The sequence below is a fragment of the Procambarus clarkii genome, chromosome 78, assembly GCF_040958095.1.
Source record: "Procambarus clarkii isolate CNS0578487 chromosome 78, FALCON_Pclarkii_2.0, whole genome shotgun sequence".
In the NCBI taxonomy this organism is placed as follows: Eukaryota; Metazoa; Arthropoda; class Malacostraca; order Decapoda; family Cambaridae; genus Procambarus; species Procambarus clarkii.
In genome coordinates, this window is record NC_091227.1 from 7,843,800 (window position 1) to 7,870,644 (window position 26,845).

The window sequence follows — 26,845 nt, forward strand, 5'->3', positions numbered from 1 at the left end:
ACTGAGCAAGGAGCACAGTGGACGAGGTCATCGCCCCCAGTAATGTTTGCTATACGTGACTCGGTGGTAGAATCCTTAGCTTTGATTCCATTTCAGTTGGTGTAGGGACATACGGTAAGAAGTTCGATAGACATGTTTAAGGACCAGTTGACATTTGGAGGTTCTGGAATTAGTATGGAAACTTATGTCCAGAAATTTACAACTAGATTGTACAGAACACGGGAGTTAGCGAAAAAAAATTTAATAATAGCCAAAGCAACCATGGCCAAAAATTATGATAAAGGCACCAAAAACCGAAGGTTTGTTGTTGGTGACAAGGTATTAGTCTACCTGCTACTTAAAGGAACAGTAAATTACACTAAATTTTGTGGATCGTAAAGGGTGAAGAAGGTGCTTGGTGACGTTACATACATGGTACATATGCCAGATAGACCAAGGAAATCCCATTATATAGAGACGATAATGGACAATTAGACAAAACTGTAATGTGTACTGTATCTAAAGAGATTACGGAAATAGAAAATACCATATCAGAGAGAGCTGATGGAGCACGATTCTCAAATACTCAGTGGTTGCAAGCTATAAAGAAAAATTTGTCCTATCTAGACAACCAACGGCGGCAGGAATTGGCAGAGATTCTCGTGAAGAACATGTCGCTTTTTACCGACGTGCCACGAAGACACCACGAGGCCACGCACGATGTAAGAGTAGGAGGAACTCTGCCAATAAAACAACATCCTTACAGAGTGAATCCCGAAAAAAAGAGAGATTATGAAAAGAGATCTACAGTATCTCCTGGATAACAATCTAGCCGAATTGAGTGACAGTGATTGGAGCTCACCTTGTCACCTGGTTAAGAAGCCAGATGGTACACATTGTTTGATTACAGATTACAGAAAGGTGAACTCGGTCACTGTCGCAGATTCTTACCCAATTCCGAGGATTGAGGACTGTGTCGATCAAATAGAACAAGCCCAGTTCGTGTCTAAAATTTATCTCTTGAAAGAATACTATCAGATACCCCTCACGGATAAAGCTAAAAGAATCTCTACTTTTGTGATACCTGACGGTCTGTATAAGTCTGACGGTCTGATAAGGTCCTCCCATTCGGCATGAAGAATAGTGGAAGCTGCTTCCAAGAGCCATAAACAGAATATTACAGGGCATGGTAGGTTGTGCCGTATATATGGATGACATTGCAGTTTATTCAAATTCATGGGAAGAACACCTACGGAAATTGAATGAGTTATTTAATAAACTGGAAGAAGCTAATTTAACTATTAATCTACCAAAAAGTGAATTTGGTTAGGCAAAATTACAGTATCTTGGATATATTGTAGGGCAAGGGGAGGTTGCCCCTGTAAGACATAAAGTGGAGGCAATTGATAAGTACCCTGTACCTAGGGGTAGAAGAGATTTGCTCAGATACCTAGGTATGGTTGGGTACTACAAAAAATTATGTAAGAATTTTGCTACAGTCGCTGCGCCATTGAATGCATTATTATCAAAGCATACGAAGTGGCATTGGGACGACGCATGTTAGAAATCATTTAGTAAGACCATAATATTGTTAACGGAAGCCCCGTTATTGGTTTCTCCGAATTTTCAGAAACCGTTCTCTCTATTTATCGACGCAAGTGATGTTGGCGCTGATGCAGGAACAAGAAGGCATATACAAACCGGTGTCCTACTTTTCAAGAAAGTTTTTGTCAAATTAAAAAGCTTATAGTACAGTAGAGAAAGAGACTCTAGCGTTAGTTATGGCGTTGCATCATTTTGAAGTATACGTGAGTGCGGGCAAAGGACCCGTCACTGTTTTCATGGATCATAACCCGCGCGTATTTTTAAACAAAATGAAGAATACCAACCAGCGCCTGACTAGGTGGGCTCTGGTCTTACAAGAGTATAACCTAAATATATTGCATAATAAAGGAAAGAACACGTTATTACAAATGCGTTATCCCGTAGTTAAATAATAAAGAAGCGGTAGAAAAAGTGAGGTACACTGAAAACGAAAAATAATAATAGTAAAGGGATGTGTCGGTGAAAGATACACCTAAGGAAAGTAATTATACATGAGACAACCGTAGAAAAGTGGTGTCGTAGGGTTACTTAGGGATACCTCTGCATTTTGTGAATACTTGTATATAAAGGCTATTTGTGTTTTAGAACAGATTATGCAGTAGCCGGAGAGACAGAGAGATTGTCTCTCTGTCAGTCTCCAGAGAGATTGGCCCTGATGGCCAATCTGAGTCGCCGGAGGAGGCAATGAGCGCCTGCAGAGAAGGGATCAGAACAGTACTCTACTCACTCCCACCCCGTCGACATGACGTCCTTACTGTATGATGTCCTCGTGTGTGATTCCAGCCTTACCCCTACTCTGTGACAGTGTATTATATCGTCGTTTTACGTGTCTCCTGAGGATAGCACAGAGTACTAACTTGGAATCAAGGATGACGAAATAGGCAGATGAAATGTGGGTGTTGTGTGACAGGTTGTGACTGCCTGTGGAAGAATATAGTATTCGTTACACACAGAAATCACAATAGCGTGATGCCTCAAATGATCAGTCCACAAGGGCCGTGATGGATCATCCCGGGCGTAAGTTCGAACCCTCATCACGGCTCTTGTGGATTTGTTCATTTAATATTGTATTCGTATTTCATGACGCAACCTATATATCTGTACATATTATACATAGTGTATATTTGTGATTAATATAGATAATTTAAAGTCGCTGGTGATACCTTCATATCCAAGTGCTTTAATTCATGGACATAATTAGTCAGGACCAAGTCAGTGAAGTGACGGCACCTGACGATAGGCCAGGCTGGGAGGACACCTGACCGTGCGCTGCTACATGGTTAACCCTCATGACTACAACGTGACATAAATATATCGTGTTTAATGGTAAATGTATTGGGTCAATTCCTGTTCCAGTAGTTCGATCCCAACATAATATATTGACGTGTTTTCACTTTTTTCATGTTGTGATTTTAAGTAAAAATAATCGCATTTACTAATATTTCGATACTACTTCATGCTTTCTCACGATAAGTGATTTGACCTACACATCTTATTATTTCGCATTATATTGCGTTTTAAGCATGTTTTCTTGCATTTTGTTTTGTACTAAAAATCATCGAATTTAACAAAAATTGTATGTTTATCATCCTTCTCTCCTTTTTGTGATTTAAACCAAATATCGACGATTTAGGCAATATTGGCCGTTTTTGTACGCTTTTATGAATTTTAAGTTTATTAATATTAAATCATTATATATACGAAAATTATGATACAAACACGTAATTAATGGCCAATTCATCATGAATACTTTATTTTCAGTCAACCATTTGTACCTCGTTAAAACAGTGAGTGAGATATTGATTAGGAGAGAAATCCTGTTTTTGTGGCATTGTAACGGAGAACAACCTTTAACCTCACTGAATGGTTAAAAGCTGGTCGTTAGTTAAATAATACTACAGAAACCAGAGTTCTGCTGTGTAACCTTCAGTTCAACTCCTCGAGATCTAAGATGTTTTATCGTTTAGATATCACGACACGAGAACACTGTACCCTTCTATGCTACACTACAAACTCTGAGATCGCCGCCACCACCTACTACTTCTACCCACTAAATAATTCTCCCCAATTGTCGGTGAAGCAGGAAACCGTAAATTAGGTATAATCCCCGAAAATGGATCCCTATTTATCCGAAAAGGAAGGATGAGATTTTACGTTAAGTATGGATAAATCAAAGTACAAAGGGATCATTTGAGGTAGTACAATAATTCTTGGAGGCTTGCAGAGGGTGCCTAGTCCAAAGCATTGGGTCTTGAGCCCAACAACAGAATGTAAGATAGACATTTGGGGGGGAGGAAATTCCACTAAATACCACAAATTCTAAACAAAATTTCTTTAAACAAGTTTATCAGTGGAAACAAAAAGATACACGCCCTAACTGAACACTTCCTAAACTGAATTATAATCTACCAGAAGTTCTTCCTAAGATTGAGGCAATGACAACAAAAATAATGTGGAGTCTACAACTGCACTTAAAACAATCACAGTTCTTTTACCTTAAATACCCCAACCAGGCCTAGATGTTGACCAAACCACACACTAGAAAGTGAAGGGACGACGACGTTTCGGTCCTTCCTGGACCATTCTCAAGTCGATTGTGATGAGGGAAGGAGGCGAATACAGAAGACTTCCCTTAGACAGAAGGCGACTGAAGGCCTTCTTCCTCTCCCGCTTCCCACTGACGTTTTCCTCGAACTCATTAGACTCTGTTTTGACTCTAACGCTTTCTCTTTCAATTGTAAATATTACACTCAAACTTTCGGTGTCGCTATGGGTTCCCCTCTCTCCCCTGTTCTTGCCAATTTCTACATGGAGTATTTCGAAACTGTTCTTCTTCCTTCTATTGATACTCGTCCCTCTCTCTGGCTTCGCTATGTTGATGACATTTTTGCTCTATGGCCTCATGCCCTTAGTCTTTTCCAGCCCTTCCTCTCCTCTCTTAACAATCTGGCTCCTTCTATCCATTTCAAAGCTGAATGGGAATCTATTTCCCTCCTTCCTTTTCTTGACGTTCACGTTCACAGCTCTGTGTCCGGGTTCTCTTTCTCTATTTACCGCTAACCCATGCATAGTGGCATGTACATTCACTTCTTTTCCTACCATCCTTCTTCTGTTAAGAAAAGTGTCCTCGTCTCTCTCTTCCTCCGCGCTCTACGCATCAGCGACCCTCAGTTTCTTGATTCTGAAATTGCGTTTATCTTCAAATCATTCTCTCGCTTTGGTTACCCTTTTGGGGCCTCGTAGCCTGGTGGATAGCGCGCAGGACTCGTAATTCTGTGGCGCGGGTTCGATTCCCGCACGAGGCAGAAACAAATGGGCAAAGTTTCTTTCACCCTGAATGCCCCTGTTACCTAGCAGTAAATAGGTACCTGGGAGTTAGTCAGCTGTCACGGGCTGCTTCCTGGGGGTGGAGGCCTGGTCGAGGACCGGGCCGCGGGGACACTAAAGCCCCGAAATCATCTCAAGATAACCTCAAGATAACCCTTTGCATTTAATAAACTGTGCCTATTCTTAAGCTAAACGAAATTTCTTTCATCCTAAACCTGCTTCCAATACTAATAGCACTGTGCTCTACCTTCCCTTCATATCTGAACTCAGAACTTTTACTAATACCTTTCGTCCTCTTGACATAAAGTTCGTCTTTCGACAAACTAACACACTTCGTAGCAATCTAGTTCACACTGCTCCTTCTGCTTCTAATGCTGCTGGTGTCTACTCTATTTCCTGCTCGTCTTGTCCTCTCCAATACTTTCTTCTTGAGTTATCTTGAGATGATTTCGGGGCTTTTTAGTGTCCCCGCGGCCAGGTCCTCGACCAGGCCTCCACCCCCAGGAAGCAGCCCGTGACAGCTGACTAACACCTAGGTACCTATTTTGCTGCTAGGTAACAGGGGCATAGGGTGAAAGAAACTCTGCCCAATGTTTCTCGCCGGCGCCTGGGATCGAACCCAGGACCACAGGATCACAAGTCCAGCGTGCTGTCCGCTCGGCCGACCGGCTCCCTCCTCCCTACTTTGGTGAAACTGGCCGTACATTTAATGACAGACTTAAAGAACACAAAAGAAGTGTTAAGCCTGCAGACACAAACAATGCTCTCTTCTGCCATGTTAGGGATTCTAACCATCCTATTGATTGGTCTTCCTCCAAAATAATCTTTCCTACCTCTACTCTACACAGACGCCGTCTTGTTGAATCTGCTCTAATACACAACGTACCCAACATGAACTTGAGTCCTGGCTTTGTTGCTGTGGACTCTTCCCTTTCACAGTATATACTCAAATGTTCTAGACTTTCCAAAAAACGTGACCTAACATAAGCTTACCCTTCCATTTATCTTTCTTTCTCTTTCCTTCTTTCTTTTTCTTTCCCCCTTGTTTTCTCTTACGATCCCTTACTTTTTCCTATTACTATCCCCTTCTTATTCCAGTTACTTTTTCCCTCTTACTGGGTGGTCATAAATAGGAGCTGCCTCGTATGGGCCATTAGGCCTTCTGCAGTTACCTTTGTTCTTATGTTCTTATGTTCTTATTCCTATTACTGTTCCCTTTATTGCACATTACCTTTCGTACCTTTTGCCTTGCTCTTTCTTCCTCTAAGACTTTCTTCTCCTCACATCCCTCTTGCCTATTGTCCTTCGCCTCCTTCCCTCACACCGCTCCTGTGCCAGGTAAGTCCATTACGGGTTCACCATTGTCCGTGCTACTTGCCCCACTCCTGTGCCAGGTAAGTTACAGGCTCACCGTAGCCCGTGCTACTTGGGACTTGTTCCGAGTCGCTGAATCTATAACAACAACAACCTTCCCTCAGCACTGCTCCTGTTCCAGGTAAGTCCACTACGGGCTCACCATAGCCCGTGGTGCTTGCCCCGCTCCTGTGCCAGGTAAGCTACAGGCTCACTATAGCACGTGCTACTTGCAACTTGTTCCGAGTAGCTGAATCTATAACAACAACAACCTTCCCTCATCGGTTTGTTCCCAGTAGCTGAATCTTAAACAACAACTTCCCTCATTACAATCGACTTGAGAATTGTCCAGGACGGACCGAAACGTCGTCGTCCCTTCACTTTCTAGTGTGTGGTTTGGTCAACATATTTCAGCCACATTGTTGTGACTCCTCGTCTGCACAGGCCTAGATGTTCTGCCTCGGCTCCAGGGGGAGCAGTACCGCCTCCAGTTGCTACCCAGACCACACTGACTCATTTCTCTCCTGACCTCTGTGAAACGGATCTTAGCTTAGTTAGACCTTAGTTACTAAAGCCTAACAGGAGGCCTGGTCGACGACCGGGCCGCGGGGACGCTAAGCTCCGGAAGCACCTCAAGGTAAGGTTGTTGCCAAATTAATCTTCAAAGATGATTACTAACTTAAATCCTGTACTCGTCACTGAAGGTGACTCCAATACAGTTGAGAAATTATCAATATACTTGAGCAATGTTAATTACAATATTCAATAGCACTTTAATTTCTCTAATTTACATGAATTAACAAGCAAGCTGGGAGGTACATATTTTCCAATACGAGATACCATATTCTCACTGAAATAAAATGTCTCTTTAACAACATCCAAGGCTGACTCGTTATTCTCAAATAACGTTAATTTTAACATACGTACTTAAACGCAATTGATTATTCCTTCAATTTCTTTAATATATGAATTACTCTCCAAGTTTGATGTCTCGACACGGAGCCCATGTGGCGCTCCTGTTTCCCATACATGAGCTCTAATCCTTAGGGGGGGGGGGGGGGGAATACCAGCCTAGCCTTTCAGGTCAACTACCAACACGCTCCATATTTTTACAAAGGGCATATCTTTTCTTATAATGGACGTCCACTTTTAGTGTTAGATGTATGACCTTCTATATTAACAGTTCTACTGTTACAACCCCCTCGCTCAAGTATTTAGGAAACTTTGTGTTAAACTATTTGGCACGAAATTTCTTATCCCAATCCTTTACTTTATAACTAACAATCTGAACCAATGGCTCCAAAATAGTAAAACCTATCCTATCTATGATAACGATAACCAGCAGGTTGAATAGTAATAATCATTAATACACAAATGCAAATCCCGGAATTTGAATCCCGACTATCCTGTTAACAGCCCAGTAATCTTCCCAATACATCTGAAGACAAAACATCCTATCCCTGAACTGATGTAACTAAATGCAATATCCATAATCTTTCAGCAAAAGTCCATCAAGTACATGAAGCACACAGAATATACAGACATTCAGGAGAGGAACTTTCAGTCATTCAGGAAAGGAACGCTGAACTCCTCGAAGTTAATCCAAGTGTTCCACTCACACGCAAAACTTAACCAATAAAACACAATATTTTATTTATTTATCAATACAACGTCTAATATCACAGTTCTTAGCTCAATTTACAGCAATGAAATGTTCACACTATTACTAAGAGTGTTAATGTTTATTTAGTTCGCCCCTCTTGCTCTCAAAGCACAGAACACGACATGGCAACAGAATTTTCCTAGTACCTGTTGTTCTAGGTATCGTGCAACAGTTCTTCATCTAGACACTGTACCTGTTGTTCTAGGTATCGTGCAACAGTTCTTCATCTAGACACTGTACCTGTTGTTCTAGGTATCGTGCAACAGTTCTTCATCTAGACACTGTACCTGTTGTTCTAGGTATCGTGCAACAGTTCTTCATCTAGACACTGTACCTGTTGTTCTAGGTATCGTGCAACAGTTCTTCATCTAGACACTGTACCTGTTGTTCTAGGTATCGTGCAACAGTTCTTCATCTAGACACTGTACCTGTTGTTCTAGGTATCGTGCAACAGTTCTTCATCTAGACACTGTACCTGTTGTTCTAGGTATCGTGCAACAGTTCTTCATCTAGACACTGTACCTGTTGTTCTAGGTATCCTGCAACAGTTCTTCATCTAGACACTGTACCTGTTGTTCTAGGTATCCTGCAACAGTTCTTCATCTAGACACTGTACCTGTTGTTCTAGGTATCGTGCAACAGTTCTTCATCTAGACACTGTACCTGTTGTTCTAGGTATCGTGCAACAGTTCTTCATCTAGACACTGTACCTGTTGTTCTAGGTATCCTGCAACAGTTCTTCATCTAGACACTGTACCTGTTGTTCTAGGTATCCTGCAACAGTTCTTCATCTAGACACTGTACCTGTTGTTCTAGGTATCCTGCAACAGTTCTTCATCTAGACACTGTACCTGTTGTTCTAGGTATCCTGCAACAGTTCTTCATCTAGACACTGTACCTGTTGTTCTAGGTATCCTGCAACAGTTCTTCATCTAGACACTGTACCTGTTGTTCTAGGTATCGTGCAACAGTTCTTCATCTAGACACTGTACCTGTTGTTCTAGGTATCGTGCAACAGTTCTTCATCTAGACACTGTACCTGTTGTTCTAGGTATCCTGCAACAGTTCTTCATCTAGACACTGTACCTGTTGTTCTAGGTATCCTGCAACAGTTCTTCATCTAGACACTGTACCTGTTGTTCTAGGTATCCTGCAACAGTTCTTCATCTAGACACTGTACCTGTTGTTCTAGGTATCCTGCAACAGTTCTTCATCTAGACACTGTACCTGTTGTTCTAGGTATCCTGCAACAGTTCTTCATCTAGACACTGTACCTGTTGTTCTAGGTATCCTGCAACAGTTCTTCATCTAGACACTGTACCTGTTGTTCTAGGTATCCTGCAACAGTTCTTCATCTAGACACTGTACCTGTTGTTCTAGGTATCCTGCAACAGTTCTTCATCTAGACACTGTACCTGTTGTTCTAGGTATCGTGCAACAGTTCTTCATCTAGACACTGTACCTGTTGTTCTAGGTATCGTGCAACAGTTCGTCATCTAGACACTGTACCTGTTGTTCTAGGTATCGTGCAACAGTTCTTCATCTAGACACTGTTATTTAAACAAAAATCCATAAACAAAAACCCATATTTCCTTCCTCCAGAATTTTACGTACTTGTTTTCTTCGTTTCAACATTTAAACACTATTTTTCTAAACTCACGTTCCTAGGTATTCAGAAGCATTACATTAGTATTATTGAGCAAAGATGACATTTTTTCTTGCTGTCAGTCTTTTAACATCATCACCATCTAAATTTTAGATGATGATGATGTTAGAAGACTGACAAGTAGTTGATTGTAGTTCCAACGACCATCAGTTGTTGACGGTAGAGATTCATCGTCCTCTTGTACTTCATTCCAGTTACCGCTGAAGGACAACAGACTTTCCGAGAATTGAGTGTTGAGTGACCAGTGACAGCCCGTGACTGGCTACCGCCGACCGGGTGAACCTCGCTAAAGGGAAGCGGCTCATTACAGCCCCCAAAACACGTCTCGGTAGAATACACTGAACCAGCAGCTGAACCACGATAGTGCTGGACTTAAACGCACAACGATGTCTCGTGACGGAAGTAGCTGCAGATGGGCGTTGAGGTGGGTGGCATGTTGGCAAAACAAGTGGCTCCCAATCTTCAGTCACCATGGTTCACTTCATCTCAGGCGTTTCTTGAAGACACCAGACTGCTAGACCGTAAACACCATTCGTGTATAATTTTGCACAGTTAACATTGGGCCGAGGGAGGCCATTTGACACCCTTGTAATGAGAGTCGTGACTATAGGGAAGCCAGTGTCGTTCATCTAGTGTCCGCCTCGTTCCGCTTGCGTTACAATAGACGACGTAACCATGGTTCCGACGACGATCCTACCCGAGAATAATTAGTACTGCTACATTCTGGCTCCCTCTCCGATTTTTCTACATTTACTCCCGGTCTGCTTGCAGTCTAGACGACGCAACTGGTGGATGGTGGTGCCGTTAAGACAGCTACCCAAGATGGTGTTAAACGTTGACATCTAGTGACTGCCTCCTTGTAGACAGCATACTGAGTCAAGACAACATCATTAGTGACATGAGGTGACGGCTGGGTGACCAACCGTCACCAACCCCCAAAGTAACCAATTGGCGAGTTACTGGGTCTGTTGTGGGAGAACTTTGTGTACCGTGCCTCCCTCTTGATCTTCTCACATTAGGGTTGACATCCCAACCTACTGAAGAAACCTTGGGTTCACGTGTGGCTGGAACAACTGATCAGGTGTACAATTCAGACCTGGGAACAGACAGACAACAACATAGCAGAAGCATGGATATAACTCTGGGTTTGTTGGAAGTTGGAAACCCCTAGCTTGGTAAAGCCTGCTATCCGAATTAAGCACAGTAAATAAATCCACATCATTTTCTCTACAGGAAAATCTAATGAATTCTAAATGATACTAACTATGGGAGTTACTTTAACTTTTACTGAACAGTGCGAGATCTTGTTACCATGAGGTGACGAAACTGCACCTGACTACTGATGAGAGGTGACAGAGGGTTATCCTCTCCACCTGACTCGTCACTTGAGTCATTAGTCAGCCTCGCTGGGTCAGGAATTAGACTTGTTGAAGGCAATTCTTGTTCCTCCCTATCATGATAAATCTTCAACTTATTAATGTGGACAGTTCTTTCCACCTGAACCTCAAATACTCCCATTATGACAAAATTTGCAGGGCCTGCTCTCTTAATTACTCTGTATGGCCCCCACTATCTAGGAGTTAGTTTCCTACTCTGATTGGTGGGTGCAGCTTCATTTATTCTCAAGACAAGACTACCCTCCTTCAATTCCAGAGGTCGTACTTTCTTGTAATAAAAGTGAGCATAACGATTCCATGCTTTCTTGGAAGCTTCAGCCGCAATACTCTAAGCATTCCTCATCTTACTGAGGACCTCTGAAGGGTAGACTTCACCGTATGCAACATTATGTCATTTAAGCAGACCTGACGAGAAATTACATGAATGACCAGTAAACAAAAGAAGGGGTTGGGTGTTAATCGACTGGTGGATGGCAGTATTCAAAGCCAACTGATCATAGGGCAGTTGATTGTCCCATGAGTTTGCATCATGTTCACCAAGGATTGCAAGCATATCCTTAACTGCACGATTAGTACGTTCCGTCATCCCGTTTGCTTGAGGGTGGTAAGCTGTTGTAAAAGCTGAGGTTGTCTCTAAAATCCTACAAACTTCTCTAAAAATATTCCCATTGAATTCCTGACCTCGGTCACAGACTAAATCTTTGGGAAGCCCGAATACAGTTACGAACCTACGCAAGAACGCATTTGCAACCGTACGAGAACCTGAATGACTGTGATGGAGATCAATCAAATCAGCTCCCACCCGATCTAAGGGTTCACAAATTTCCGGAAATTCCTGCAATGGAGTTTGTACCTTCTTTGTACCTTTCTCCTATGACAGTGGAGACACGACTTCACGTAGTGAATTACCTCAGAAAGCAACTTTGGGAAGTATAGGAGAGACTTTGCTTTCAAGTGGGTTTTAAAGATACCGGGGTGACCTGCAAAATTAGGTGCATGTGCCGGCTTTAACCGTAATGACCGTAATGCGTCTGGAAATCTATCTTTTTGACTATTTACGTAGTACAGAACCCCGTCCCTCAGCTCAAAATTATGTATCGGTCATTTACGGTTCTTGGAAGGATATTTTCCCCCTTCCAAATATTCAATAATATCTTTCCACCTAGGCTCGTTTATCTGGAATTCTCTCATTTTCTCCGATGAAATGTTTTCAATATTCTGGTTGACGTTAATCGTAGCGATGTTCCAACTTAAACTATCTGGCATTACATGTGATGGTCCAAGTTTATTGAGTATCTGGAATGAGTGAGCCAACAGTTCATGAGACCAGCGCGACATTCGTGGACATTTAGTGCATTTAGTCGATGGTCAGTGTAGATTACAAAATGGCGCTGTAACAGATATGACTCAAAATATCTAACTGACTCAACTATTGAACATTAAGTCTGAACCCTGCCCGATCTAACAAAGTAAAAGTTTCAGTTAAGTCTCGTAAGTGTTCCTCAAACGTCCTGGAATATATCACAACATCATCCAGGTATGCTAACGAATGCCTTCCCAAAACTGGACTGAGGATTAAGTTAATGGCCCTCTGAAATGACGAAGGGGCTGTCTTTAGGCCAAAATGAATCCTACGACATTTGAAGGTATGCCTGCCATCAGAGAACATTGTTTTTTCTCTGTCCTTTTCAGCCACCGGTATTGCCCAATACGCGGATTTGGCATCAAGAGTAGAGAAATACTTGGCAGCTCCGAAATTGATCTATTATCTCCTGAATTCGGGGTAAAGGATATACATCACCCTTACTTAATTCGTTTACCTACTGGTAGTCCATACAAAAGCGATAACTACCATCTGGTTTTCAAACTAACACAACAGGAGATAGCCACGGAGACATACTAGGTTCAATCGCGTATTGCCTCCACATTTTTCTGGCACTGGCACTTTATGTGTTTTAAACAAAATATCATCGAATTAGGCAATATTTTGCCGTTTTCCACGTTTTTGTGAATTTTCAATTTATGGGTATTAATTTATTATATATACGATAACAATGATGCAAACACATAATTGATTAGATAATAACCTTAAATACTTCATTTTCAATCAACTATTTGTTTTCGTTAAAATACTGAGTAAGATATTGAAAAGGGGAGAAGTTCGGTTTTTATTGCATATATCGACGTTTCAGCCGGAATAGAGATGTTTTTGTGTACATCTTCCATCGGTAATATAAACGTAAAATCAGGAACATTTTAGTTAATTCTAAGGAAAACACATTGGTTTTATCATTTGTATTGGAAACAACATCATATGTCTTCAACATCATATGAAAAGACATATGTCATATGTCTTTTCTTGGGTCTAAATAATACAAAACCTCGCTCAATGATTTGAAGTTAAAATCCTCAAATATGGTAAAATAGTGACTTTTTTCACGTTTATCATGTAGTTTGATATTACGTAAATATATTCATTTTTACCAATATTTCGATACTATTTCATGTAGTATCACGATATGTGATTTGGCCTTCAAATCTCAGAATGTCGCATAATATTGCATTTTAAGCAAGTTTTCTTCCATTTTGTTTCGTACAAAAAATCATCGAATTTAGCAATATCTTGACGTTAATCATCCCATTTTCCTTTATGTGATATAGACAAAATATCATCGAATTAGGCAATATTTGGCCCTTTTTCCACATTTTGTGAATTTTCAGTCTATGGATAATAATTCATTATATATACGATAAAAATGATGCAAACACATAATTGATTAGATAATAACCTAAAATACTTCATTTTCAATCATCTATTTGTTTCTCGTTATAATACTGAGTAAGATATTGAAAAGGGGAGAAGTTCGGTTTTTATTGCATATATCGACGTTTCAGCCGGATTAGAGCGGTTTTACGTGTACATCTTCCAACGGTAATATAAACGGAAAATCAGGAACATTTTAGTTAATTCTAATAAAAACACATTGTTTTTTATCATTTGTATTGGAAACAACATTGTCATATGTCTTTTCTTGGATCTAAATAATAAGAAACCTCGCTCTATGATTTGAAGTTAAAAATCCTCAAATATGGTAAAATAGTGATTTTTCACGTTAATCATGTTGTTTGATATTACGTAAATATATTCATTTTTACCAATATTTCGATACTATTTCATGTAGTATCACGATATGTGATTTGGCCTTCAAATCTCAGAATGTCGCATAATATTGCATTTTAAGCAAGTTTTCTTGCATTTTCTATCGAACGAAAAATCATCGAATTTAGCAATATTTTGACGTTTATCATCCCCTTTTTCTCTATGTGATTTAAACAAAATATCATCGAATTAGGCAATATTTGTCCGTTTTTCCACGTTTTTGTGAATTTTCAGTCTATGGGTATTAATTCATTATATATACGATAAAAATGATGCAAACACATAATTGATTAGATAATAACCTTAACTACTTCATTTGCAATCATCTATTTGTTTCTCGTAAAATACTGAGTATGATATTAAAAAGGGGAGAAGTTCGGTTTTTATTGCATATATCGACGTTTCAGCCGGATTAGAGTGGTTTTACGGGTACATCTTCCATCAGTAATAGAAACGGAAAATCAACAACATTTTAGTTAATTCTAATGAAAACACATTGTTTTTTAACATTTGTATTGGAAACAACATTGTCATATGTCTTTTCTTGGATCTAAATATTACGAAACCTCGCTCTATGATTTGAAGTTAAAATCCTCAAATATGGAAAAATACTGACTTTTTCACGTTAATCATGTAGTTTGATATTACGTAAATATATTCATTTTTACCAATATTTCGATACTATTTCATGTAGTATCACGATATGTGATTTGGCTTTCAAATCTTAGAATTTCGCATAATATTGCATTTTAAGCAAGTTTTCTTGCATTTTGTTTCGTACGAAAATTCATCGAATTTAGCAATATTTTGACGTTTATCATCCCCTTTTCCTTTATGTGATTTAAACAAAATATCATCGAATTAGGCAATATTTGGCCGTTTTTCCACGTTTTTGTGAATTTTCAGTCTATGGGTATTAATTCATTATATATACGATAAAAATGATGCAAACACATAATTGATTAGATAATAACCTTAAATACTTCATTTTCAATCATCTATTTGTTTCTCGTTAAAATACTGAGTAAGATATTGAAAAGGGGAGAAGTTCTGTTTTTATTGCATATATCGACGTTTCAGCCGGAATAGAGCGGTTTTCGTGAACATCTTCCATCGGTAATAGAAACGGAAAATCAACAACATTTTAGTTAATTCTAATGAAAACACATTGCTTTTTATCATTTGTATTGGAAACAACATTGTCATATGTCTTTTCTTGGATCTAAATAATACGAAACCTCGCTCTATGATTAGAAGTTAAAATCCTCAAATATGGTAAAATAGTGACTTTTTCACGTTAATCATGTAGTTTGATATTACAGAAATATATTCATTTTTACCAATATTTCGATACTATTTCATGTAGTATCACGATATGTGATTTGGCTTTCAAATCTTAGAATTTCGCATAATATTGCATTTTAAGCAAGTTTTCTTGCATTTTGTTTCGTTCGAAAATTCATCGAATTTAGCAATATTTTGACGTTTATCATCCCCTTTTCCTTTATGTGATTTAAACAAAATATCATCGAATTAGGCAATATTTTGCCGTTTTTCCACGTTTTTGTGAATTTTCAGTCTATTGGTATTAATTCATTATATATACGATAAAAATGATGCAAACACATAATTGATTAGATAATAACCTTAAATACTTCATTTTCAATCATCTATTTGTTTCTCGTTAAAATACTGTGTAAGATATTGAAAAGGGGAGAAGTTCTGTTTTTATTGCATATATCGACGTTTCAGCCGGATTAGAGCGGTTTTACGTGTACGTCTTCCATCGGTAATATAAACGGAAAATCAGGAACATTTTAGTTAATTTAATGAAAACACATTGTTTTTTATCATTTGTATTGGAAACAATATTGTCATATGTCTTTTCTTGGATCTAAATATTAAGAAACCTCGCTCTATGATTTGAAGTTAAAATCCTCATATATGGTAAAATAGTGATTTTTCACGTTAATCATGTAGTTTGATATTACGTAAATATATTCATTTTTACCAATATTTCGATACTATTTCATGTAGTATCACCATATGTGACTTGGCCTTCATATCTCAGAATGTCGCATAATATTTCATTTTAAGCAAGTTTTCTTGCATTTTGCTTCGAACGAAAAATCATCGAATTTAGCAATATTTTGACGTTTATCATCCCGTTTTCCTTTATGTGATTTTAACAAAATATCATCGTATTATGCAATATTTTGCCGTTTTCCACGTTTTTGTGAATTTTCGGTTTATGTGTATTAATTTATTATATATACGATAAAAATGATGCAAACACATAATTTATTAGAAATTAACCTTAAATACTTCATTTTTAATCAACAATTTGTTTCTCGTTAAAATACTGTGTAGGATATTGAAAAGGGGAGAAGTTCGGTTTTTTATTGCATATATCGACGTTTCAGCCGGATTAGAGCGGTTTTACGTGTACATCTTCCATCGGTAATATAAACGGAAAATCAGGAACATTTTAGTTAATTCTAATGAAAACACATTGGTTTTATCATTTGTATTGGAAACAACATTGTCATATGTCTTTTCTTGGATCAAAATAATACGAAACCTCGCTCTATGATTTGAAGTTAAAATCCTCATATATGGTAAAATAGTGACTTTTTCACGTTAATCATGTAGTTTGATATTACGTAAATATATTCATTTTTACCAATATTTCGATACTATTTCATGTAGTATCACGATATGTGATTTGGCTTTCAAATCTTAGAATTTCGCATAATATTGCATTTTAAGCAAGTTTTCTTGCATTTTGTATCGAACGAAAAATCATCGAATTTAGCAATATTTTGACGTTTATCATCCTCTTTTCCTCTATGTGATTTAAACAAAATATCATCGAATTAGGCAATATTTGGCCGTTTTTCCACATTTCGTGAATTTTCAGTCTATGGATATTAATTCATTATATATACGATAAAAATGATGCAAACTCATAATTGATTAGATAATAACCTTAAATACTTCATTTTCAATCATCAATTTGTTTCTCGTTAAAATACTGAGTAAGATATTGAAAAGGGGAGAAGTTCTGTTTTTATTGGATATATCGACGTTTCAGCCGGATTAGAGCGGTTTTACGTGTACATCTTCCATCGGTAATATAAACGGAAAATCAGGAATATTTTAGTTAATTTAATTAAAACACATTGTTTTTTATCATTTGTATTGGAAACAACATTGTCATATGTCTTTTCTTGGATCTAAATATTAAGAAACCTCGCTCTATGATTTGAAGTTAAAATCCTCATATATGGTAAAATAGTGATTTTTCACGTTAATCATGTAGTTTGATATTACGTAAATATATTCATTTTTACCAATATTTCGATACTATTTCATGTAGTATCACGATATGTGACTTGGCCTTCATATCTCAGAATGTCGCATAATATTGCATTTTAAGCAAGTTTTCTTGCATTTTGCTTCGAACAAAAAATCATCGAATTTAGCAATATTTTGACGTTTATCATCCCGTTTTCCTTTATGTGATTTTAACAAAATATCATCGAATTAGGCAATATTTTGCCGTTTTCCACGTTTTTGTGAATTTTCAGTTTATGTGTATTAATTTATTGTATATACGATAAAAATGATGCAAACACATAATTTATTAGAAATTAACCTTAAATACTTAATTTTTAATCAACAATTTGTTTCTCGTTAAAATAGTGTGTAGGATATTGAAAAGGGGAGAAGTTCGGTTTTTTATTGCATATATCGACGTTTCAGCCGGATTAGAGCGGTTTTACGTGTACATCTTCCATCGGTAATATAAACGGAAAATCAGGAACATTTTAGTTAATTCTAATGAAAACACATTATATATATCATTTATTTGGAAACAACATCATGTCTTCAACATCATATGAAAAGACATATGTCATATGTCTTTTCTTGGATCTAAATAAAACGAAACCTCGCTCTATGATTTGAAGTTAAAATCCTCAAATATGGTAAAATAGTGAGTTTTTTCACGTTTATCATGTAGTTTGATATTACGTAAATATATTCATTTTTACTAATATTTCCATACTATTTCATGTAGTATCACAAAATGTGATTTGGCTTTCAAATCTCAGAATTTCGCATGCTATTGCATTTTAATCAAGTTTTCTTGCATTTTGTTTCGTACGAAAATTCATCGAATTTAGCAACATTTTGACGTTTATCATCCCCCTTTTCCTTTATGTGATTTAAACAAAATATCATCGAATTAGGCAATATTTTGCCGTTTTTCCACGTTTTTGTGAATTTTCATTCTATGGGTATCAATTCATTAGTTATACGATAAAAATGATGCAAACACATAATTGATTAGATAATAACCTTAAATACTTCATTTTCAATCATCTATTTGTTTCTCGTTAAAATACTGAGTTAGATATTGAAAAGGGGAGAAGTTCTGTTTTTATTGCATATATTGACGTTTCAGCCGGAATAGAGCGGTTTTCGTGTACATCTTCCATCGGTAATAGAAACGGAAAATCAACAACATTTTAGTTAATTCTAATGAAAACCCATTGTTTTTTATCATTTACATTGAAAACAACATTGTCATATGTCTTTTCTTGGATCTAAATAATACGAAACCTCGCTCTATGATTTGGAGTTAAAATCCTCATATATAGTAAAATAGTGACTTTTTCACGTTAATCATGTAGTTTGATATTACGTAAATATATTCATTTTTACCAATATTTCGATACTATTTCATGTAGTATCACGATATGTGATTTGGCCTTCATATCACAAAATGTCGCATAATATTGCATTTTAAGCAAGTTTTCTTGCATTTTGTTTCGAACGAAAATTCATCGAATTTAGCAATATTTTGACGTTTATCATCCCCTTTTCCTTTATGTGATTTAAACAAAATATCATCGAATTAGGCAATATTTTGCCGTTTTTCCACGTTTTTGTGAATTTTCATTCTATGGGTATCAATTCATTATATATACGATAAAAATGATGCAAACACATAATTGATTAGATAATAACCTTAAATACTTCATTTTCAATCATCTATTTGTTTCTCGTTAAAATACTGAGTAAGATATTGAAAAGGGGAGAAGTTCTGTTTTTATTGCATATATCGACGTTTCAGCCGGAATAGAGCGGTTTTCGTGTACATCTTCCATCCTTAATAGAAACGGAAAATCAACAACATTTTAGTTAATTCTAATGAAAACCCATTGTTTTTTATCATTTATATTGGAAACAACATTGTCATATGTCTTTTCTTGGATCTAAATAATACGAAACCTCGCTCTATGATTTGGAGTTAAAATCCTCAAATATGGTAAAATAGTGACTTCTTCACGTTAATCATGTAGTTTGATATTACGTAAATATATTCATATTTACCAATATTTCGATACTATTTCATGTAGTATCACGATATGTGATTTGGCCTTCATATCTCAAAATGTCGCATATTATTGCATTTTAAGCAAGTTTTCTTGCATTTTGTATCGAACGAAAAATCATCGAATTTAGCAATATTTTGACGTTTATCATCCCCTTTTCCTCTATGTGATTTAAACAAAATATCATCGAATTAGGCAATATTTGGCCGTTTTTCCACATTTCGTGAATTTTCAGTCTATGGATATTAATTCATTATATATACGATAAAAATGATGCAAACTCATAATTGATTAGATAATAACCTTAAATACTTCATTTTCAATCATCAATTTGTTTCTCGTTAAAATACTGAGTAAGATATTAAAAAGGGGAGAAGTTCTGTTTTTATTGCATATATCGACGTTTCAGCCGGATTAGAGCTTTTTTACGTGTACATCTTCCATCGGTAATATAAACGGAAAATCAGGAACATTTTAGTTAATTTAATGAAAACACATTGTTTTTTATCATTTGTATTGGAAACAACGTTGTCATGTGTCTTTTCTTGGATCTAAATATTAAGAAACCTCGCTCTATGATTTGAAGTTAAAATCCTCATATATGGTAAAATAGTGATTTTTCACGTTAATCATGTAGTTTGATATTACGTAAATATATTCATTTTTACCAATATTTCGATACTATTTCATGTAGTATCACGATATGTGACTTGGCCTTCATATATCAGAATGTCGCATAATATTGCATTTTAAGCAAGTTTTCTTGCATTTTGCTTCGAACGAAAAATCATCGAATTTAGCAATATTTTGACGTTTATCATCCCGTTTTCCTTTCTGTGATTTTAACAAAATATCATCGAATTAGGCAATATTTTGCCGTTTTCCACGTTTTTTGAATTTTCAGTTTATGTGTATTAATTTATTATATATACGATAAAAATGATGCAAACACATAATTTATTAGAAATTAACCTTAAATACTTTATTTTTAATCAACAATTTGTTTCTCGTTAAAATAGTGTGTAGGATATTGAAAAGGGGAGAAGTTCGGTTTTTTATTGCATATATCGACGTTTCAGCCGGATTAGAGCGGTTTTACGTGTACATCTTCCATCGGTAATATAAACGGAAAATCAGGAACATTTTAGTTAATTCTAATGAAAACACATTGGTTTTATCATTTGTTTGGAAACAACATCATATGTCTTCAACATCATATGAAAAGACATATGTCATATGTCTTTTCTTGGATCTAAATAATACGAAACCTCGCTCTATGATTTGAAGTTAAAATCCTCAAATATGGTAAAATAGTGACTTTTTCACGTTTATCATGTAGTTTGATATTACGTAAATATATTCATTTTTACTAATATTTCGATACTATTTCATGTAGTATCACGATATGTGATTTGGCTTTCAAATCTCAGAATTTCGCATGCTATTGCATTTTAATCAAGTTTTCTTGCATTTTGTTTCGTACGAAAACTCATCGAATTTAGCAACATCTTGACGTTTATCATCCCCTTTTCCTTTATGTGATTTAAACAAAATATCATCGAATTAGGCAATATTTTGCCGTTTTTCCACGTTTTTGTGAATTTTCATTCTATGGGTATTAATTCATTATATATACGATAAAAATGATGCAAACACATAATTGATTAGATAATAACCTTAAATACTTCATTTTCAATCATCTATTTGTTTCTCGTTAAAATACTGCGAATGATATTAAAAAGGGGAGAAGTTCGGTTTTTATTGCATATATCGACGTTTCAGCCGAATTAGAGCGGTTGTACGTGTACATCTTCCATCGGTAATAGAAACGGAAAATCAGGAACATTTTAGTTAATTCTAATGAAAACACATTGTTTTTTATCATTTGTATTGGAAACAACATTGTCATATGTCTTTTCTTGGATTTAAATAATACGAAACCTCGCTCTATGATTTGAAGTTAAAATCCTCAAATATGGTAAAATAATGACTTTTTCACGTTATTCATGTAGTTTGATATTAATTAAATATATTCATTTTTACCAATATTTCGATACTCTTTCATGTAGTATCACGATATGTGATTTGGCTTTCAAATCTCAGAATTTCGCATATTATTGCATTTTAAGCAAGTTTTCTTGCATTTTGTTTCGTACGAAAAATCATCGAATTTAGCAATATTTTGACGTTTATCATCCCCTTTTCCTCTATGTGATTTAAACAAAATATCATCGAATTAGGCAATATTTTGCCATTTATCCACGTTTTTGTGAATTTTCAGTTTATGGGTATTAATTCATTATATATACGATACAAATGATGCAAACACATAATTGATTAGATAATACCTTAAATACTTCATTTTCAATCAACTATTTGTTTTCGTTAAAATACTGAGTAAGATATTGAAAAGGGGAGAAGTTATGTTTTTATTGCATATATCGACGTTGCAGCCGGATTAGAGATGTTTTCGTGTACTTTTTCCATCAGTAATATAAACGGAAAATCAGGAACATTTTAGTTAATTCTAATGAAAACACATTGGTTTTATCATTTGAATTGGAAACACAATCATATGTCTTCAACATCATATAAAAAGACATATGTCATTTGTCTTTTCTTGGATCTAAATAATACGAAACCTCGCTCTATGATTTGAAGTTAAAATCCTCAAATATGGTAAAATAGTGACTTTTCACGTTAATCATGTAGTTTGATATTAATTAAATATATTCATTTTTACCAATATTTCGATACTATTTCATGTAGTATCACGATATGTGACTTGGCCTTCATATATCAGAATGTCGCATAATATTGCATTTTAAGCAAGTTTTCTTGCATTTTGTTTCGAACGAAAATTCATCGAATTTAGCAATATTTTGACGTTTATCATCCCCTTTTCCTTTATGTGATTTAAACAAAATATCATCGAATTAGGCAATATTTTGCCGTTTTTCCACGTTTTTGTGAATTTTCATTCTATGGGTATCAATTCATTATATATACGATAAAAATGATGCAAACACATAATTGATTAGATAATAACCTTAAATACTTCATTTTCAATCATCAATTTGTTTCTCGTTAAAATACTGAGTAAGATATTAAAAAGGGGAGAAGTTCTGTTTTTATTGCATATATCGACGTTTCAGCCGGATTAGAGCTTTTTTACGTGTACATCTTCCATCGGTAATATAAACGGAAAATCAGGAACATTTTAGTTAATTTAATGAAAACACATTGTTTTTTATCATTTGTATTGGAAACAACGTTGTCATGTGTCTTTTCTTGGATCTAAATATTAAGAAACCTCGCTCTATGATTTGAAGTTAAAATCCTCATATATGGTAAAATAGTGATTTTTCACGTTAATCATGTAGTTTGATATTACGTAAATATATTCATTTTTACCAATATTTCGATACTATTTCATGTAGTATCACGATATGTGACTTGGCCTTCATATATCAGAATGTCGCATAATATTGCATTTTAAGCAAGTTTTCTTGCATTTTGCTTCGAACGAAAAATCATCGAATTTAGCAATATTTTGACGTTTATCATCCCGTTTTCCTTTCTGTGATTTTAACAAAATATCATCGAATTAGGCAATATTTTGCCGTTTTCCACGTTTTTTGAATTTTCAGTTTATGTGTATTAATTTATTATATATACGATAAAAATGATGCAAACACATAATTTATTAGAAATTAACCTTAAATACTTTATTTTTAATCAACAATTTGTTTCTCGTTAAAATAGTGTGTAGGATATTGAAAAGGGGAGAAGTTCGGTTTTTTATTGCATATATCGACGTTTCAGCCGGATTAGAGCGGTTTTACGTGTACATCTTCCATCGGTAATATAAACGGAAAATCAGGAACATTTTAGTTAATTCTAATGAAAACACATTGGTTTTATCATTTGTTTGGAAACAACATCATATGTCTTCAACATCATATGAAAAGACATATGTCATATGTCTTTTCTTGGATCTAAATAATACGAAACCTCGCTCTATGATTTGAAGTTAAAATCCTCAAATATGGTAAAATAGTGACTTTTTTCACGTTTATCATGTAGTTTGATATTACGTAAATATATTCATTTTTACTAATATTTCGATACTATTTCATGTAGTATCACGATATGTGATTTGGCTTTCAAATCTCAGAATTTCGCATGCTATTGCATTTTAATCAAGTTTTCTTGCATTTTGTTTCGTACGAAAATTCATCGAATTTAGCAACATCTTGACGTTTATCATCCCCTTTTCCTTTATGTGATTTAAACAAAATATCATCGAATTAGGCAATATTTTGCCGTTTTTCCACGTTTTTGTGAATTTTCATTCTATGGGTATTAATTCATTATATATACGATAAAAATGATGCAAACACATAATTGATTAGATAATAACCTTAAATACTTCATTTTCAATCATCTATTTGTTTCTCGTTAAAATACTGCGAATGATATTAAAAAGGGGAGAAGTTCGGTTTTTATTGCATATATCGACGTTTCAGCCGAATTAGAGCGGTTGTACGTGTACATCTTCCATCGGTAATAGAAACGGAAAATCAGGAACATTTTAGTTAATTCTAATGAAAACACATTGTTTTTTATCATTTGTATTGGAAACAACATTGTCATATGTCTTTTCTTGGATTTAAATAATACGAAACCTCGCTCTATGATTTGAAGTTAAAATCCTCAAATATGGTAAAATAATGACTTTTTCACGTTATTCATGTAGTTTGATATTAATTAAATATATTCATTTTTACCAATATTTCGATACTATTTCATATAGTATCACGATATGTGATTTGGCCTTCATATCACAGAATGTCGCATAATATTGCATTTTAAGCAAGTTTTCTTGCATTTTGTTTCGTACGAAAAATCATCGAATTTAGCAATATTTTGACGTTTATCATCCCCTTTTCCTCTATGTGATTTAAACAAAATATCGAATTAGGCAATATTTTGCCGTTTTCCACGTTTTTGTGAATTTTCAGTTTATGGGTATTAATTTATTATATATACGATAACAAAGATGCAAACACATAATTGATTAGATAATAACCTTAAATACTTCATTTTCAATCAACTATTTGTTTTCGTTAAAATACTGAGTAAGATATTGAAAAGCGGAGAAGTTCGGTTTTTATTGCATATATCGACGTTTCAGCGGAATAGAGATGTTTTCGTGTACATCTTCCATCGGTAATATAAACGGAAAATCAGGAACATTTTAGTTAATTCTAATGAAAACACATTGTTTTTTAACATTTGTATTGGAAACAACATTGTCATATGTCTTTTCTTGGATCTAAATAATACGAAACCTCGCTCTATGATTTGAAGTTAAAATCCTCAAATATGGTAAAATAGTGACTTTTTCACGTTAATCATGTAGTTTGATATTACGTAAATATATTCATTTTTACCAATATTTCGATACTATTTCATGTAGTATCACAATATGTGATTTGGCTTTCAAATCTTAGAATTTCGCATAATATTACATTTTAAGCAAGTTTTCTTGCATTTTGTTTCGTACGAAAATTCATCGAATTTAGCAATATTTTGACGTTTATCATCCCCTTTTCCTTTATGTGATTTAAACAAAATATCATCGAATTAGGCAATATTTGGCCGTTTTTCCACGTTTTTGTGAATTTTCAGTGTATGGGTATTAATTCATTATATATACGAAAAAAATGATGCAAACACATAATTGGTTAGATAATAACCTCAAATACTTCATTTTCAATCATCAATTTGTTTCTCGTTAAAATACTGAGTAAGATATTGAAAAGGGGAGAAGTTCGGTTTTTATTGCATATATCGACGTTTCAGCCGGATTAGAGCGGTTTTACGTGTACATCTTCCATCGGTAATATAAACGGAAAATCAGGAACATTTTAGTTAGTTTAATGGAAACACATTGTTTTTTATCATTTGTATTGGAAACAACGTTGTCATGTGTCTTTTCTTGGATCTAAATATTAAGAAACCTCGCTCTATGATTTGAAGTTAAAATCCTCATATATGGTAAAATAGTGATTTTCCACGTTAATCATGTAGTTTGATATTACGTAAATATATTCATTTTTACCAATATTTCGATACTATTTCATGTAGTATCACGATATGTGACTTGGCCTTCATATATCAGAATGTCGCATAATATTGCATTTTAAGCAAGTTTTCTTGCATTTTGCTTCGAACGAAAAATCATCGAATTTAGCAATATTTTGACGTTTATCATCCCGTTTTCCTTTCTGTGATTTTAACAAAATATCATCGAATTAGGCAATATTTTGCCGTTTTCCACGTTTTTGTGAATTTTCAGTTTATGTGTATTAATTTATTATATATACGATATAAATGATGCAAACACATAATTTATTAGAAATTAACCTTAAATACTTTATTTTTAATCAACAATTTGTTTCTCGTTAAAATAGTGTGTAGGATATTGAAAAGGGGAGAAGTTCGGTTTTTATTGCATATATCGACGTTTCCGCCGGATTAGAGCGGTTTTACGTGTACATCTTCCATCGGTAATATAAACGGAAAATCAGGAACATTTTAGTTAATTCTAATGAAAACACATTGGTTTTATCATTTGTTTGGAAACAACATCATATGTCTTCAACATCATATGAAAAGACATATGTCATATGTCTTTTCTTGGATCTAAATAATACGAAACCTCGCTCTATGATCTGAAGTTAAAATCCTCAAATATGGTAAAATAGTGACTTCTTCACGTTAATCATGTAGTTTGATATTACGTAAATATATTCATTTTTACCATTATTTCGATACTATTTCATGTAGTATCACGATATGTGATTTGGCCTTCATATCACAGAATGTCGCATAATATTGCATTTTAAGCAAGTTTTCTTGCATTTTGTTTCGAACGAAAATTCATCGAATTTAGCAATATTTTGACGTTTATCATCCCCTTTTCCTTTATGTGATTTAAACAAAATATCATCGAATTAGGCAATATTTTGCCGTTTTTCCACGTTTTTGTGAATTTTCATTCTATGGGTATCAATTCATTATATATACGATAAAAATGATGCAAACACATAATTGATTAGATAATAACCTTAAATACTTTATTTTCAATCATCTATTTTGTTTCTCGTTAAAATACTGAGTAAGATATTGAAAAGGGGAGAAGTTCTGTTTTTATTGCATATATCGACGTTTCAGCCGGTATAGAGCGGTTTTCCTGTACATCTTCCATCGGTAATAGAAACGGAA

At 35.2% G+C, this 26,845-nt stretch overlaps 1 protein-coding gene across 1 annotated transcript in view; it reads left to right on the forward strand.

Moving 5' to 3' along the window:
* The first annotated feature begins 261 nt into the window (after positions 1-261).
* Positions 262-26,845, forward strand: part of LOC138357435 (PE-PGRS family protein PE_PGRS33-like) — a 171,772-nt gene continuing 145,188 nt past the window's right edge. Inside the window, exons 1-3 of the mRNA XM_069314286.1 lie at positions 262-299; positions 607-701; positions 890-1,069. Coding sequence (XP_069170387.1) covers positions 262-299; positions 607-701; positions 890-1,069 — 313 coding nt within the window. The remainder of the gene's footprint in view (positions 300-606; positions 702-889; positions 1,070-26,845) is intronic.